At 39.9% G+C, this 17,650-nt stretch overlaps 1 protein-coding gene across 4 annotated transcripts in view; it reads right to left on the reverse strand.

Moving 5' to 3' along the window:
• Positions 1-1,387: 1,387 nt before the first annotated feature.
• cyth3b (cytohesin 3b) overlaps positions 1,388-17,650 on the reverse strand; it is a 100,066-nt gene continuing 83,803 nt past the window's right edge. For 2 of the 4 annotated variants that reach the window (XR_012401260.1, XR_012401259.1), the window contains exons 10-14: positions 11,252-11,328; positions 9,979-10,050; positions 9,739-9,893; positions 2,426-4,128; positions 1,388-2,166 (exon numbers count right to left, since the gene is read on the reverse strand). Coding sequence is in view for 2 of the 4 variants with exons in the window: in XM_017354834.4 (XP_017210323.1) it covers positions 4,056-4,128; positions 9,739-9,893; positions 9,979-10,050; positions 11,252-11,328 (377 nt within the window). In the remaining 2 variants the exon portion in view is untranslated. Of the gene's footprint in view, positions 4,129-9,738; positions 9,894-9,978; positions 10,051-11,251; positions 11,329-17,650 lie in introns of all 4 variants that reach the window. The other 2 variants (XM_017354834.4, XM_021474753.3) reach the window with 1 other exon arrangement.

Here is a 17,650-nt window from a genome sequence, read left to right on the forward strand (position 1 = left end):
TTTTTTTGAGAGAGAGAGAAGTGGCTTCTTTACTGCCCTACTTGACACCAGGCCATCTTCCAAAAGTCTTCGCCTCACTGTGCCTGCAGATGCGCTCTTACCTGCCTGCTGCCATTCCTGATCAAGCTCTGCACTGGTGTCACTCAGATCCCGCAGCTGAACCGTCTTTAGAAGACGATGGCGCTTGCTGGACTTTCTTGTACGCCCTGAAGCCTTCTTAACAAGAATTGAACCTCTTTCCTTGAAGTTCTTGATGATCCTATAAATAGTTGATTTTGGTGCAGTCTCAGTAGCCACAATATCCTTGCCTGTGAAGCCATTTGTAAGCAATGCAATGATGGCTGCATACGTTTCTTTGCAGGTCCTCACGGTCAACAATGGAACAACACTGATGTCAAGCATCACCCTCCTTTTAACATGTCAAGTCTGCCATTCTAACCCAATCAATCGTGATGATCTCCAGCCTTGAGCTCTTCAACATTCTCACCTTAGTTAACAAGACCAATACTGAAATGATCACACCAGGTTCTTTGATGACAGCAATGAAATGCAGAGGGAAGTTTTTTTTCAGGATTGAGTTAATTTACATGGCAAATAAAGACTATGCACTCTTCAGAACATTCTGGAGTGAATGCAAATTCATTCATTCATTTTCTTTTCGACTTAGTTTTTTCATTTTCTTGTTGGCTTAGTCCCTTTATTAATCCGGGGTCGCCACAGCGGAATGAACCGCCAACTTATCCAGCAAGTTTGCCCTTCCAGCCGCAACTGATCTCTGGGAAACATCCACACACACATTCACACACATACACTCATGCACTACGGACAATTTAGTCTACCCAATTCACCTGTACCGCATGTCTTTGAACTGTGGGGGAAACCGGAGCACCCGGAGGAAACCCACGCGAAGGCAGGGAGAACATGCAAACTCCACACAGAAACACCAACTGAGCTGAGATTTGAACCAGCGACCTTCTTGCTGTGAGACAGCAGCACTACCTACTGCATCACTACCTCGCCCCTTTTCCCCTTTTTGACTTAATCCCTTTATTAATCCGGTGTCGCCACAGCGGATTGAACCGCCAACTCATCCAGTATTGTTTTACGCAGGGGATGCCCTTCCAGCTTTTCCAATTTCCAATATTTAAGTAATTCTCAACACTTTTAGCCACTACTGTGTACTGTACTACAGTGCCTAATTTGTGCATTGTGAGGTCCCGGAACAGATGGCGGTCAAAGAGGGTCAAACCTAAAAGAAAGGTTAAAGCTAAGAGTATGATTCAGGGCAATTTGAAGAGAGAGAGAGAGAGAGAGAGATAGCAGAATCCTTTAATATGGATATGTGAGTGTGTGTGATGTGTGTAAAAAACCTCACTCCTGAATGCTGTAGCTTTATAAATGTTTTATGTGTTCATATTTCATGTACAGTTTGACCAATAGCTTATACAGAGACATATAAAAATTCATCTGGAGCTCCAAAGAGCATTGGAGATAATATAGCCCCCTCAGACAGGGCTTTATTTTACAACACATATAAATCGCTACTGGAAATGTAGAAAAGAAAGAAAGAAAGCCTTCATTTTCCAGAATGACAAGTAGATTTTCCCTGACAGAAGAACTTCAGTTTAAGGCTGCTGAGCGAAGAGCCCTAACATTACAGAGCCAGTAGATTTATATGCTACAGATTGTACTTACACTCAAAAAAAAGACACATGTTTACAATATTTACACATAACTTATATCTATAGTTTACCGATGATGGTGAGTGGAATACATTTATTCCACAAAAGAAAATAAATATAAAAGATATTTAACTATATTGGAAAGAGAACACAAAAAAGCAAGCAAAGTCATTCCTATTACATCTAAACGTCATACCTAGATAATCTGCGGGGATGTTCACATGACAGCGATCGACTGAAGACACAAACTATTTTCCTTGGTATTCTTAAAACTTTTTGTGTACTTTTTGGCAACAATTTGCAGTGATTCCCTCAGCTTAAAATTCATTTCCATTCATGACTCATGCTGCGCTCCATTCTGAAGGGCTCATCCCTATCACGGCCGGCCCGTGGCATAGGCAGTATAGGCCAATGCTAAGGGCGCTGTACATCCAGAGGGCCGCCAGAAATGAGCGTGGTTAAGTTGGTTTTGTTTTCGATATTCCTGACACCAGGCCCGTGCAGAGACCATCGCGCGTTGTTGCGCGCGTACTGAAGAGCGGTGTTGTCGGGCGCGTTCTGATCAGCTGTGTTGTCGCGCGCATACTCAAGAGCGGTGTTGTCGCGCGCCTACTGAAGGGCGGGACAGAGGGTGTGCCGCGTCGCGGGGGCACTTTTGATCATTTTGGAAGGGCACTTTCTATCCAAGACTAAAAAGGGCATGTGCACTGCACAGGATGAGCCCTATGTGTGCACGTGCCTGCCTGACACGTTCAGCGATAGACGGCAATAACTCAAAAACCTCTTACTCTAAAAAGATCTAAAGTGTGTTTCCTACAAAAAGACAAAGCTGGTTATGTTTCACAGCTGTCTTTTTTTTTTTCGCTCAACATTATGACCACTGTTCCATTTAAGCCCCTCGCCAATATGCGTTCAGCCGGGAGAGCTCGCGCTGAGCGGAGGTCTTCGTAAGGGAGCGTCGGAAAAGTGCATCTTTTTTTTTCTGGCTTCGTCCTGCGTGTTTTATTTTAAACACAACTAATTTTCTCTTAAATGAGCACAAAACGTTAATAAAGTAGTGAAATGCTTCATTATAGATCTGTGCATTCTTACATTAACACCTCTGTTATCAAACAGAACACAATGAGAGATTCACTAGCTGCTCTTCACTAAATAACTATAATCAATATGCAAATACAATTAAAAGTGAAGTAGATTTTATAGCTTTATTTAATTTCTGTATAGGCCATTGATTTTAATAGGCTAAGCCTTTTATTTTATTGTCAATACTTTCTAATGTTTGCTATGTATTCTATCATTTGAAGCTATTTGTTGTCCTATATTTTTACATCCAACGTTGGACAGATTGCTAATCAATAAATAGCTATAGTGCTATAGAGCTAATGTTATGGAAAGACATAGATGTTATGGAAAATAGTAATAGTAATGTAACTACCCCCATCATTCCTTCCTCAAGCAAATGCGTAAATATTAAATCTATTCAGCATTAATGTTAATTGCATTTGGCATATTTATCTGACGTTTCCCAGCTTGTAGTAGTCGATCAAAAAGCTATTTAGTTTCTTATGACTATACAGTGGAATTTACTGCGATGTGACGGGGCGCCACCTGAAATCTTGTCAAGGGTGCTAAATTGCTTAGGGCCGGGCCTGATCCCTATTGCCCTTAGACAGGAGCGTCAAACTAAGTTCCTGGAGGGCCTAGTTTCAACCCTGCTTCAAAACACTTATGTTGCGGTCACACTCAAGTTTGTGCGTGCGAAATTCTGAAGTACGCCGCTGAATAAATAAACGATCGCAGCTTTTAAATCATGCGGACTTCAAAACTTAAGGTTTTCAGTTGAGAACACTTTCATGGAAATAACCCTGAGATCAAAACGGAAAGAGTAATGGACCGGTACCTTCTGATCTACAACAGAAACTAAACCTATGAGTTGTATATTTGCTGTTTCTCACTTCTAACAACATGAAATCAGTCCAGCTGACTCCAGACCGCCACTTAGCGTTAGCATTGGCTCATTAGCATCTATGTGAGTTTCTAGCACCTTAAGGAGAGAATGGCCACGAAGGGTTATTGAGGCCTGGATGTCCACGATCGCAGGTCTCGTCTCTGAAGCGAAATGGCTTTTTCTATCTGACATCGCAGAAATGTCTCCCGCGCGGGTACACACACACACACACACACTGACATCCATGCAAACACAAACAGATCAGGACAGCTGTGTTTTCATACCAAGAGAAACACTGAGAGAGGAACTATAAACATTAAATTCTTCAGCTGCGACCCGTCAGACACACGCGGGCCGTCCCAGAAGGCAGTGTGTGTGTCGCTGGGAACAGGCTTCGGGGAAGAGGTGGTCCTCAGGCGCCGACTTCACTTCTTGTTGGCGATGCGTCTCTTCCTGGTGGCCAGCATGTCGTAGAAGGGGTCCCGGCTGATGCTCGCTCTGAGGAAACCAATTAGAGGAGATGTGAGCCTTCGGAATCTTTGATATGGAAATGCAGCACATATAAACACACACGCACTTCAGTCTTAAACAGTGTGATCAGTGACCTAGTTTGGTTTCCATGGTTTCAGATGACAGGCCCCGCCCCTCATTTAACCCTGCCTCTCATTGATTTTGAGTGGCGCTTCTGTCTTGTTTCGCAGTGTTTCTAATACTTTGTATGTAGGGTTTCACGACCCACATGTCCCCAATCACCCAAACAAAACACTAAACAACTTGAGCTTTAAAGTTTACTGTTTAAATTGACTGAGATACCCCCTCCCCCACCAGCTCTTCATATTCATCCGCGATCCATCCCCCCTTCACTTTCATGCGCGGTCCACATCCCCCCTCTTCACTTTTAATCCGCGACCCACATCCTCTCTTCACTTTTATCCACTATCCATACCCCCCCACCTGCTCTTCATATTCATCCGCGATCCATCCCCCCCTTCACTTTCATGCGCGATCCACATACCCCCTCTTCACTTTTAATCCGTGACCCACATCCTCTCTTCACTTTTATCCACTTGCCATACCCCCCCACCAGCTCTTCATATTCATCCACGATTCATACCCCCTTCCACTTTCATGCGCGATACCCACCCCCCCTCCTCTTCACTTTCATCCGCGATCCACCCCCCCTCTTCCTATTCATCTACGATCCATACCCCACCTCCCCTTCACTTTCATTCGTGATCGATCCACCCCCCGCTTTTCACTGTCATCCTCGATCCCCCCCAACCACCCCCTTCTTCACTTTCATACGCGATCCACATCCCCCCCGCCGTCCCCCACCGCTCTCCTCGATCAACCCCCACCTACCGCCCGTCTTCAGTAGCGGCCAGCGGCACCCCTGACTCCTCTTGACATAAATTTGTAAAACTTCACCTAAAATCTTTTGGCTTTCGCTTGTACGGTGGCTCTGAACTGTCAAAACAACCCTCAAAAGGCTTTTTCGGATGAAAAAAAAAAGTGAAAAGATTAAACATTTTTTTAATAGCAGACAAAATTTTCAGTAAATGTCTAAATGTAATTGACACAACGTGAAGTGTGTTTTTTATGTGTTTGTCAAGTGTTTTTTATATTTAAAAATGAAACTTTTTGGTTTCAGTGTGCAATGACCTTAATTCAAAAGATGTGCAGCTCATATAAATAAAAATAATAATAATAATAATAACTCATGTAATCAATAAACCATCCATATCTGGTTTTTCAAATTATTGCTGATCAATAAATATTAGCCGATAAAAATTTGTCAACAGTTGAAACCCACAGTAAGTTCTTCGGCTTCTGGCTTCACTGAACTCATTCAGCAGAAAGAAGACTTTTTTGTTTATGTTTCTGCTCCTCCATCCTGAGCTTATAAAGCGTGATTACAGATAAGCAGATGAGTTTAGTGGGTCAAAACTGTGCCGACGAGGCAAAAACGTGATTGTGCTAAAGCCTCTCGTGTCTGAGCGATGAGCCGCACTAGCGCTAGGCCTGGATTAGCGGAGCGAGGCCTGCTGGTCCGGCCGGTGGGAGGTTGAGCTCTCATTAATCTCCACTGACGCTCTGAGGAAACACTACTTATGTGATGAGACTGCTGTTTCTATTCACAACACCAGCAAGACGACTAGCGCTGTGAAAGAAATCCACTGCTGTCCTGATCTGGACTCAACCACTGTTAATCAGCTCTGCAGAAACTCACTAAACCTGTCTGAGTCTGCCACCATCAGGACTTTTTGTTTGGGACATTAATGCTATTAAATAACTGCCTCTGGTTGTCATTACTGTAATGATTTGTATATTGCAAATAAATGATAATCATTTATTTGAATTGAAAACTGCATTATAATACTATGATTTATTTACAGTTGAAGACAACGCTATTAGCCCTTCTGTGAGTTTTGTTATTCTTTTTAAAATAGCTACCAAATAGGGCTGCTCGATTTTGGAAAAAATCATAATCACGATTATTTTGGTCATAATTGTAATCAGGATTATTAAAAATGATTACTGTTAAAGTCAAAATTATTAGCGCTCCAGAGAATTTCTTTTAAATAAGTATTTCCCAAATGATGTTTAACAGAGCAAGGAATTTTAACAGTATTTCCCCTAATTTTTTTTCTTCTGGAGAAAGGTTTTTTTTTTTTTATTTTGGCTAGAATAAAAGCAGGTTTAAACATTTTGAAACCCATTTTAAAGTCTATAATATTAGCCCCCTTAAGCAATATATATTTTGGATTGTCTGCAGAAGAAACTACTGTTACACAATGACCTGCCTAATAACACTAAATCACACTTTGATTCTGAATGCATGTATTTTGAAAAATATTTAGTCTAATATTATGTGCTGTCATCACGACAAAGATAAAATAAATCAGTTATTAGAAATGAGTAATTAAAACTATTATCTTCTATTAAACTATTAAATCTTCTTTCCATTAAACAGAAATTGGGGAGGAAGGGGGCTACTAATATTCAGGAGGGCTAGTAATTCTGACTTCAACTGCATGCAGTTATTTTCCACCCTGCAAAGGAAAGAGAAATAAATACAATAGAATAATAATATGAAACAAATTGTGCTTTAAGCATCTTCACTGTAAGAAAAACATTTTAGCTACAAAAGTCCTTCAGTCAAGAGCAGAGAGGCATGTTCTCCATTTGATGTATGATTAATAATCATAAAAACAGGCAGCAGAAGGATTATCACGCGCTGTCTCTTTAATGGTTTCTCTTTTGCATGTCTTTTGATTCTCAACTCGTTTGTTTATTACACAAATGAGGGTTAATATGAATAATCACTAAACGCCGCGTTTTGACACCAATTTGACCATTAAAGCGCTCATGTTAAGATGACTTTAGATGTGTGCGCTGACTGCGCTCTGCTCGTCTCAGTGTGCGAATGCGACCGAATGCTGACTGCATGCTTCTCTTTCTCACAGAATCATGCGGTCTTTTGCTTTTTTTTCAGATCAACACTTGTACAACTGGAAAGGGGGCGGTATATGATGCAACAATCGTTTATCTCTATTAATGCTTTTTTATAATCGTTAGAAGCTGAAATCGAAATCGGATTTTCGATTAATTTCACAGCCCTACTACCAAGTTCTGTTTAACAGAGGTTTTTACTGTTTTGCAATAACTGATTTCTTTTGTCTTTGCTATGATGAGAGGTCATCTCCTTTTAGTTATTTTCAAGACACAGGAATTCCCCTTAAAGTGCAATTTAAAGACTTGACTAGGTTAAATAGGTTACCTAGGCAAGTCATTGGACAAAAGTAGTTTGTTAAAAATATATATAATTAATGAATTAAATTAAAATCATTTATATTAGTGGTGGGCTGTTATCGGCGTTAATGTGAGACTCTTATCGCGCGATAAAAAAAAAATATCGCCGTTAATCTATTCTCAAAGTTGGGTTGGGAGCTGGGACTATTCTATCCAAGCTATGATGACTTTCACCTTGAAATGACGGTGAGCCATTTAACAAAAAAAGTGCCCTTCTGAATCAAATCAGCAGGATGCCTGACTTTAACTGCAGTTCGGCAGTTTCACTTTAACACATGAACATTTCATTCATGCTCCCGTGATAAACTGGGGTATTAGACGAAAATAAGGAGTGAGGACTGGTGAGAGTGTTATGGAATTTAATAACGCACGGCAAATGGAAAGAAAAACTTCTGCTTGTCGCGATGTGTGTGTGTGTGTGTGTGTGTGTGTGTGTGCGCAGTCCTTTACTGACAGCCGCGTGTGAATCTTGTCGGAAAATATGGCAAAGTCCTACATGACGGTAATAGTTTAATTGCGGTGTTTACTTCAATAATGCCACTAATATATGTAAATCGTCTTAATACATTTCTGTTTAGTTCAGTTATGACTTTATGACGCATTAAGGTAATCAAAAATTGCTGTTTGGAGCTTATGTAGGCCTACAGTTCAAAATACACTTTTAACTGAATAAACAGTTAGTAAACACAAGTACATCTTATTGAACATCATTTATTTTCATCACAGATTACTTTAGTAGAACAGTTTCTCAAGCAGTTTGTGATGCATTTTGGAAACAGGAGATGAGCCCCTGGTCTAATGCGCCACCTGGCTTGAGAAACCCGTTCTCATGGACTTATTATTTGGGTAGCACACATGTTCTGAATGCCTTTGGCAGAATTTAAATAATCCGAGAATAATCTAGATTAATTTTTTTTTTTTTATCTAAGCCCACCTATAATATATATATATATTATATATATATATATATATATATATATATATATATATATATATATATATATATATATATATATATATATATATATATATATATTAGGGGTGTAACGGTTCACAAAAATCAAGTTTGGTTCGGTTTTATACGATACAGTGGTGTCACGGTTCGGTATGTTTTCGATACAGCAAAAAAAGAAAAAAGACAGAGGATTTCTCAGATTAAATTTTTTAAAATTATTAAAACTAACATCATAAAAGTATGATCTTGTTTTTTTCTTTTACTTTAAACAGTGATGGAGCTATACTTCTGGGGTTTCTGTTTAGCAGCAAATAAAACAAATCCTCCTTTATATTCAAAACTACAAAGCTGCTCATAAAAAATAAATGTAATATTGTAGTAGTTAAAAGTAGTTAAACAAATAAAAAGAAAAGAATAATTTTGTTTTTATGTGGAACTCAGTTTAAATTAACTTTTAAGTATTTTATTTTTATTTTTCAGAAAGATGAGAGTCCACCTTTTCTTCAGACAGCACAGATCTGCTTGATTTGACTGTCACCTGCCATTTTAGTGCATCTGAAAGCAGGAATTATCTGACTGAAATGGGCTTATGAAGGAATAATGTAACGGGGCTCTATTACATTTAACATTTTCTAAAACCCGAATTTTACACTACCGGTTAAGGTCTCATATTTACAGCTATAAATGTACCGATCGCCTCGGTGCCCTGTTTGAATCTGTAGGAATTGCCTGTCTGAATGCTGGGGGGATAGTCACACGTAGTGCGCGTTTCCAGTTTTCGTCTAATTCCAGTTAGTGATTCCGAGATGTCAGTGTAAATGAGTTAACATGTTCAAATATTACAGCTAAAATAGCTTACTGTCAGAGCAGATGCGACATATCATTGTTTTTTTTTTATCCACCACTCTCTTGTCATCACCCTCATACCTTACAGGGAAGCCAAAGTGCTCCCAAACGCCAGACCGGCTGTTGGTTTTAGGGAATTACATTAACGTTACTACACATTTAGCAATGAGCTAGTGCAGCATGTGCCTGACTGGAGTAGTGTTTGGAGGTGGGCGGGGAAGTCAGAACGTTGCCTGTCATGTCATTTGGGATGCCTTGTTGAGCGTTGTTGCACTGAAAACATTATATTTTGTACACTTTATTCTCTTTTATCTTTTTAGATATTAGTCTGAATCGTTCGGTTTGTAATGCGTACTGTACAAAACAGTTCAATACAAATAAGCGTATCGTAACACGACGAAAATGTCCTCTAGGAAACACTTCGGTTTCAAGTATGCTTTCAAAGAAACACTCTATCAAAAACTCGACCACAATCAATAAGCAGAAGCTCCTACTTGATGGACTTGATCCACTCCTCCTTCTCCTCAGGTGTGGGTGCTGATATCCTGTAGACCACGTGGTTTCCCTCCACCACCCTCCCGTCCGCCTCCGTCTTGCAGGCCTTGATCACCTGGCCTTTATGGTTGGGGTTGTAGAGCTCGAAGCAGTTCTGCATGAGGAGACACAACACGCTGTGAAGCAAGACATCTTCATGATGGGTTTTATCTTTGGCTCAGGGTTTGTATGGGACTTACAGGTTTGCGCGGTTCCTCCACCTCTCGGATGCTGAGGTTCTCCAGGGGAATAATGCCACGTGGTTCCTTGTCCTGCATGGAGGAGAAGCCAGCATAAATCTCAGAAAAGAAACAACTCTCAAACCCTTCAGATGAAGTAGCATAAAGAAGCTGGAACCAGTCCGGCCATTCTCCTCTCATCTCTGGCTTCAACAAGGCATTTGTGCCCACAGAACTGCCATACACTGGATCTTTTTAGACAATTCTCTGTAAACCCTAGAGATGGTTGTGTGTGAAAAATCCTGGTAGATCAGCAGTTTCTGAAATACTCAGAACAGCCCATCTCGCACCAACAACCATGCCACGTTCAAAGTCACTTAAATCCCCTTTCTTCCCCATTCTGATGCTCAGTTTGAACTGCAGCAGATCCTCTTGACCATGTCTACATGCCTAAATGCATTGATTTGCTGCCATGTGATTGGCTCAATAATAATTTGCATTAGCGAGCAGTTGGACAGGTGTACCTAAGAAAGTGACTGGATTAAGGCAGTTCTGAAAGCAAAAGGAGCTCCAACCCGATACTAGTAAGGTGTGCCTAATAAAGTGGCCAGCGAGATTGTGTTGGTTATAAAAGTACAAAAAATAAATTGTAATATCATACTGCATATAAAGAGCGTACATGAGTTTGAATCTTGAATTGAATCCCCTTCAGTGTCTGGACGCAGTTCACATAATGGCCACCGGTGTCATCAACAACCAGGGTTTCAGAAATCTACATATTGATCATTTAAAGCAGGGGTCACCAATCTCGGTCCTGGTGGGCCAGTGTCCCAACAGGGTTTAGCTCCAACTTGCCTCAACACACCTGCCTGGATGTTTCATGTATACCTAGTAAGACCTTAATTAGCTTGTTCAGGTGTGTTTGATTAGGGTTGGAGCTAAAATCTGCAGGACACCGGCCCTCCAGGAACAAGTTTGGTGACCACTGATTTAAAGGGACAGTTCACTCAAAAATGGAAATTCTGTCATCATTTATTCATCCTCCACTTGCTCCAGACATCTTTGAGATTACTAGTTGTCTCCAACACAAAGGAAGATATGCCAGAAACCGGTAAACATTATCTTCCAGAGTACTTACTATTGATGTCAATGGCAATCCGTTTCGAAAAATTGTATATTAAGGCACTACTAGAGAATGAGTAAATACATAAAAGGTTTTGGGTACACTGATCCCTTCATGATCATGAATGAGATACTGTAACAACACAATAATAATGAGGAATTGTCTACTTACCGTTGTGTACTCAAAATAGTACAAGCAGTTGTCGGTGAGAATAAACCATCGCCTCTTCCAAGTTTTTACCCGTCCACCTGCAAAGCAAATCAAACAGAAAGAGAGAATCTTCAGAGCGCCTTCAAACAGAAACAGAAAGAAGACCAGTGACCCAGTTTCTGAGCCAACGCAACAATAAAGGCTCTCATTTGTTTCTCATTTCAGCAGCAGCATCAACAATCTTCTGCTGTACACTCATTTATTTCAGTCTCCACGATCACAGAAGTTGTAACGTTATATTGCCTTCTGTTCCTCCACAGATAACTCTCTAGACAACTAAATTGTAAAGTGTAGTTTTCTCAGGAATTGTTTATACCAAGTAGTTTTTAAAATGTGTGCTTTTTAGGTAACACTTTACTTTGAAGGTCCATTTGTGTATTAGTAGACTGTCTGCTTAATATCTGCTGATACGGCTCCTAAGCAGGGCCGGCGCGTCCATAGAGGCGACCTAGGCGGCCGCCTAGGGCGGCACTATAGAGAGGGCGGCATCCACGACACCTCCCTTACCACCCGCGTCCTTAGTTATGTCCGCGACACCTCCCTCACCACCCATGTCCTCAGATATATTCGCGCATAGACGCAAGAATAGAGAGGGCGGCGTCAGCGACACATCAGCACCCGCGCATCCTCAGTTATATCCGCGCATAGTGCGGCAGAATAGAGGTCCGCGACACCCGCTCGTCCTCGGTTATATCCGCACATAGGGCGGCAGAATAGAGAGCACGGTGTCTGCGACACCTCCCTCCCTCCCTCAGCACCCGGGCATCCTCAGTTATATCCGCGCTTAGGGCGGCAGAATAGAGGTCCGCGACACCCGCGCATCCTCGGTTATATCCGCACATAGGGCGGCAGAATAGAGAGCACGGTGTCCGCGACACCTCCCTCCCTTCCTCAGCACCCGTGCATCCTCAGTTATATCCGCGCATAGGGCGGCAGAATAGAGGTCCGCAACACCTCACTTCATTTTCATAACCGGTCACTTTCGTTTTCACATTGGGGTTGAGGGCGGCGTGATCGTCCTCTGCCTAGAGCGGCAGTTCAGCTTGCTCCGGCCCTGCTCCTAAGAAACAAAGCATGTACATGTCAACTTACACTAACCCTAACCCTTACCTAAACCTAACAGTCTACTTCTAATCTAATGAGAATTAGTTGGCATGTAGATGTAGTGTAACTTAAATTCAACAAACGGACCATCAAAATAAAGTGTGACCCATTTTTAGTGCTAAAGTAGTAATTTTACTGCACTATTTTCCTTTAACCTGCCTTCATTAGTTTATATGTTTATTTATTCTTGCCTACAGCGATTGGCTAAGTGTAATCAGTCCCTTAATTCCATTCAATCAAAGAAAAATTGTATCAGATCGACCTCAAGACACAGATGCTTAATAAACACAGCAAACATACAGTGTGGAAAGCCTTAAAAGTGCCCAAAAAGATGAGAAATCGTTACACGCAGTGGCTGAGAGACTATTTAAACTAACATCAATGATGAAAAGACGAAGTACGTCTACTGAATTCACTTTAAACAAAAACTAAATGCACTACAGAATGTTACGTTTTCACACAAATCACAGGATTTCTATCAGTGCTGCAGGTGCTTGCTTTGTGGTGCTGGACACTCATAGCTTGTTAGCCAGGATTAAAGTACATAACAGTAGCAAGCTGGGACCCTCAGGATAACTGGATTTGACTCCGCATGTAAAAGCATCAACTTATTTTATATTTGCATATATTAATGTAATGTGATCGCACATCAGATAAATCTAACATTTCAAATTTATAGCTGATGAATTGGAAATACTGTAATGTACACTTAGAAATAGTGGTGTATTGGATCACAAATCTCACGGTTAGGATCACATTATGGTTGTCTAGTACCAGATCGGACCATTTTCGGATCAGCCAAAAAGTGAGGAGACAAATATCGTTTGCTTTTCATTTATTACAAAAAAAAAAAAAAGTATCGCAAGAAACTTTTGGTTTTAGCAAACAGAACTGAAAACTGAAATTGTATTAAAAATAAAATGAAGAAATAATCAGCTGAATAAAAATAAATAGTAAAATATTTAGTACTGTGAAAAATTCACTGTTACTACTGTTGCTGAAAACGTTAAACGTATACATCTAACATTAGAATTTGGTATTCATTTTTATTCTCATTTTCAATAAATTATTCAGTTATTTACTTATAAATATTCATGTTTCATTGCTAGATGTGTGATTATTAAAGAATTATTCAGTGCCATATTTTTAATAGCTGGCTGTCAACACCTATTAGTTAAATAATGTAATTGCTGCCTTCAACTTTCATATTTGAGCATCAAGGTAAATGCATGCTGGTGATTTTAATCTTTATCATAAACATCAGTGGTTTTATCTATGTAATCCCAGTACTTCTGTGTTATTTGACTGTTTGTAACTTCATAACCAACTCAAAAGACTAAAGACTGAATCTCTTTCCTGATTTTTGCATTTTTCAGACACAGATTTGAATGCAGCGATTCGAAGGATTCATAAACATACGCAAATAACCATTGTTTATCATTTATGTTGCGTGGGTGTTGAGATCCCGATCTTTTAACGAATAATCCTGCAGCCTACACAGAATGCATTGATGTAGGCTAAACAAGTAATGACAGAAAACACCTTTAATAACACAAGAAACCCACCACATCCCGAATAACCTACCACAGCTTCCTCCGTGATCATTATATTTTAGAGGAAAGACCTAAATGCCTTTATACTTGTGATTTGAATGATGCGAGAGGTGATCTCTTTGCAATCGTTTATAACTTAAGATTAATCAACAACAACAACAAATAAGTATCTGCAGGTCACGTGTGTGCTGAACCATGGGTTGTGATCCATATGAATCAACCATGATCCATTAAACCCCTACTTGGATCACACTTAAAAGAAAAGGGCACTAGTGAAAGCTACATTTTTAATTTGCAGGGTATGCGGTGGATTCATTTTCACAAGGTAATTCTCACTTTCGGCATGACTACTTTTTTACTCATGAGCATTATTTACAACAGATACATTTACTGTTCTTGCACTACTTCAGCATGAATATTAAATACTCTTTTCACCTTTAGAAATCATTGTGGCTCTGTCCTAAATACCAGACCACTTGTGCACCATATGACTGACATGATGGAAACAGACAGTTGATCTCCACTGTGAAAGACACATATGGAGGCACTCTGGTCAATACACGATTTAACCGAAGGCCACAAGTCAACTTCAAGTGCGCTATTTGAGACAGATGGACTTTAAAACAATGCTTTGTTTGTCGTCTGATGCTTCTGCCTCAAGCATTCGCCAGGGTTTGAACAGGACCACATGTCACCCAGAACAATGGAGGTCAGTTTAGAATTGTGTTTGCTAACGGTGATTGTTTCTGCAGCCTTTTTTTTTTTTTTTTTTTTTTTGCAGCGTCGCCTTTAAAACAAACTTTAAAAATGGAAGATTTCAGATGAATGAAACCATTTTTATTTAGCAGTGTTCTCCAATTCCTTCAGCTCAAGGCCCTTATTTAAAGAAAAAAAAACTCTTAAAGCTAAAAGTAGTTAATTTAGTAAATCTATATATATATTTTAAGAGTTCACACTTAGCTTGATATGGAAAGCTTGTTTGGCATGCTGTCCCAGGAGAGAGCACTGAGCTCATAAGATCCTCAAGACTGGGGCTCCCTCCCACTTGGAAATTGAAAGGGGAGTTTGAGCTCAGGTAGACGTCGAGAACTCCCCTGCTTATTTATGGCTAATGACAAATTGGGAGGTGCTATGGAGAGATATAGTGCTGATTTAGAGCTGGTGACAATTTGGTTTGGTCAATTCACTTAGGTCACATGTCTTTGGACTGTGGGAGGAAACTGGGGGACACGGGAGAATCCCATGCGAGCATGAGGAGAACATGTAAACTCCGCACAGAAATGTTGACTAGCCTGGTAAAGACTTGAACCAGTGACATTCTTGCTGTGAGGCAATAGTGCTAACCACTGTGCCGCCGTGCCACGCTATCAAAGAAAAAGGAAGAGGAGTGGAAGGGGGGATTCTTCAAGATGAAGAACTGAGGTGAGAAACTCTGCTTATTTATAGTGAGTTAGGAATCATCTTATTGGTGAATCTTGTGTTAGCTAATGCAGGACCAGCTGTGGTCAATCATAAGCACGTGATCCTCTTGAAATTAGTTTATAAATCAGGGTATATAAAGGAGTCAGAGATTGAAAGTCAATACCTTTTAAGACCTTTTTTTAAGACTCTTTGCATACATTTTAGGACCTCGTCACCACTTCAGGTTTCAACCAGCAACACTGCTGACATTTTAACTTGCAGTATATTAACTAAATACTGACTGTAAGAAACGAATCCTAAACTAAAACTGTATTTATATACTGAATAAAAATGCTAATCCAGCAGGTGGCGTCTTTACAGCAGCAGGAATAACAGTCTTACTGCAGTAAACAAAGCAGCGTGATGTCAAACCTAGCAGGATTTGTTTGATTTCATAAACTACACAGCATCCCAATATTCAAAGATTAAATTCAGGCAAAATTTAGCATACTGATATAAAATTAAATGCCTTGTAAAAAAGCATTTAAGACTTTTTAATACATTAAGTGCCTTCAATTTCTCTAAATTGATTTATCAACTTTTAATACTTTTTAGGCGGTTCATTCCACTGTGGTGACCCCAGATTAATAAAGGGACTAGGCCGAAAAGAAAATGAATGAATGAATGAATAATACTTTTTGAGACCCCGCGGACACCCTGTAAATAACCTTCACTTTGCTCTAAAAGTATTTCCCAAAGCATTTTAGTGCTAAAACTAGCTGCTAATCAGTGAAATGTTAGTAGTTGATGAAGAGACTCCTAAATCACTCAAAAAACCGAACCAGAAACAAATCTAAAATGGCTGTTTTCAACAAAATGTCTTCGAAAGAAAACATTTTAATCACATTTTTTTATCACAATGAGATTTTATAAGTTATCGTCTTAATCTGTGAGGTCTTCTAAATACACAAAAATAAATTTCCAAAAAGATATTCATGCAGATACTGTGCATGTTCTAGAAATACAAACTTTTTTTTTTTTACATATGATTCAAAATATATTTATAAATATTAATTAATTCATTAATGTCCCATATTAATCTGGGGTTTCCACAGCAGAACGAATGAATATGTTTTTTTACGCAGCGAATGCCCTTCCAGCTGCAACCCATCACTGGGATACACCCTCACTCATTAGCACACATACACTACGGACAATTTAGCTTAGCCAATTCATCTATAGCGCATGTCTTTAGACTGTGAAGGAAACCGGAGCACACGGCAGAAACTCATACAAACACGGGGAGAACATGCAAACCCTACACAGAAATGCCAACTGACAAACTGAAGTGCCCAGCCAAGGCTCGAACCAGCAACCTTTTTGCTGCGAGGCAATCATGACGCCCCCCCACTGTGCCACCGTCACGCCAAGTTACAAATATTTAAAAGCATTTTAAAAGAATCAATTATTCATTTAGCAAAAAAAAAAAAAAAAAATTGAATTTACAATCAGTGTAGTTAGAAATTGTGTACTCCACATACCCAACAGGCACAGGGCATAAACATAACGTCAGATTGACGTTGTACCCCAATGTTGTGGGGACGCTGGGTTCTGACATTAACATGCTTTTCATTTCCAAGCAAAATGCAATGTCACGTCAATATCCAACATCCAACCTAAAATCAACCAAATATCAACCACTAATGCTGTTACAGCTTGATGTTGTGTGGACGTTACCGCAATGACGTCTATCAGACGTTGAATTTTGGTTGCCATACCTGACGAATAAATTTCAGTATTTGACGTCAATATGAAGTTGGTTTAAGCCGTTGGATTTTGGTCACTTTCCAACACAACCTAAATTTAACCAAATATCAACGTCAATACGTTATTGGATGTCAAAATAACGTTGTTCTTAGATGCTGACCAGACTTTGAATTTTAGTCACCTGATGTCACGTCCTAAATCTAACCCAATAATAACGTCTTATGACGTTGTGTGGATGCTGGATAGACTCCTGTTTGGCTGAACAGTTTTGAACAATGCTTCAGTACTGCACAATGCTTGTTAGCGGTTGTAAAAAAAAAAAAAAAACGTAACTAATCATTACAATTGATTTTGATTTTCTCAGAGGTTTGGGGACCCTCCGTTTTACAGGGTGAATTTTTGTTCCTGCTCTTCGCTGTTGATGTAAGTGATACATCATTGTATATGCTGTAGAGATGGAGTAATATAACACACACACACACACACACACACACACACACACACACACACACACACACACAGAGTGTCTCTCTCT

This window comes from Danio rerio, chromosome 3 (genome assembly GCF_049306965.1).
Source record: "Danio rerio strain Tuebingen ecotype United States chromosome 3, GRCz12tu, whole genome shotgun sequence".
NCBI classification, from domain to species: domain Eukaryota; kingdom Metazoa; phylum Chordata; class Actinopteri; order Cypriniformes; family Danionidae; genus Danio; species Danio rerio.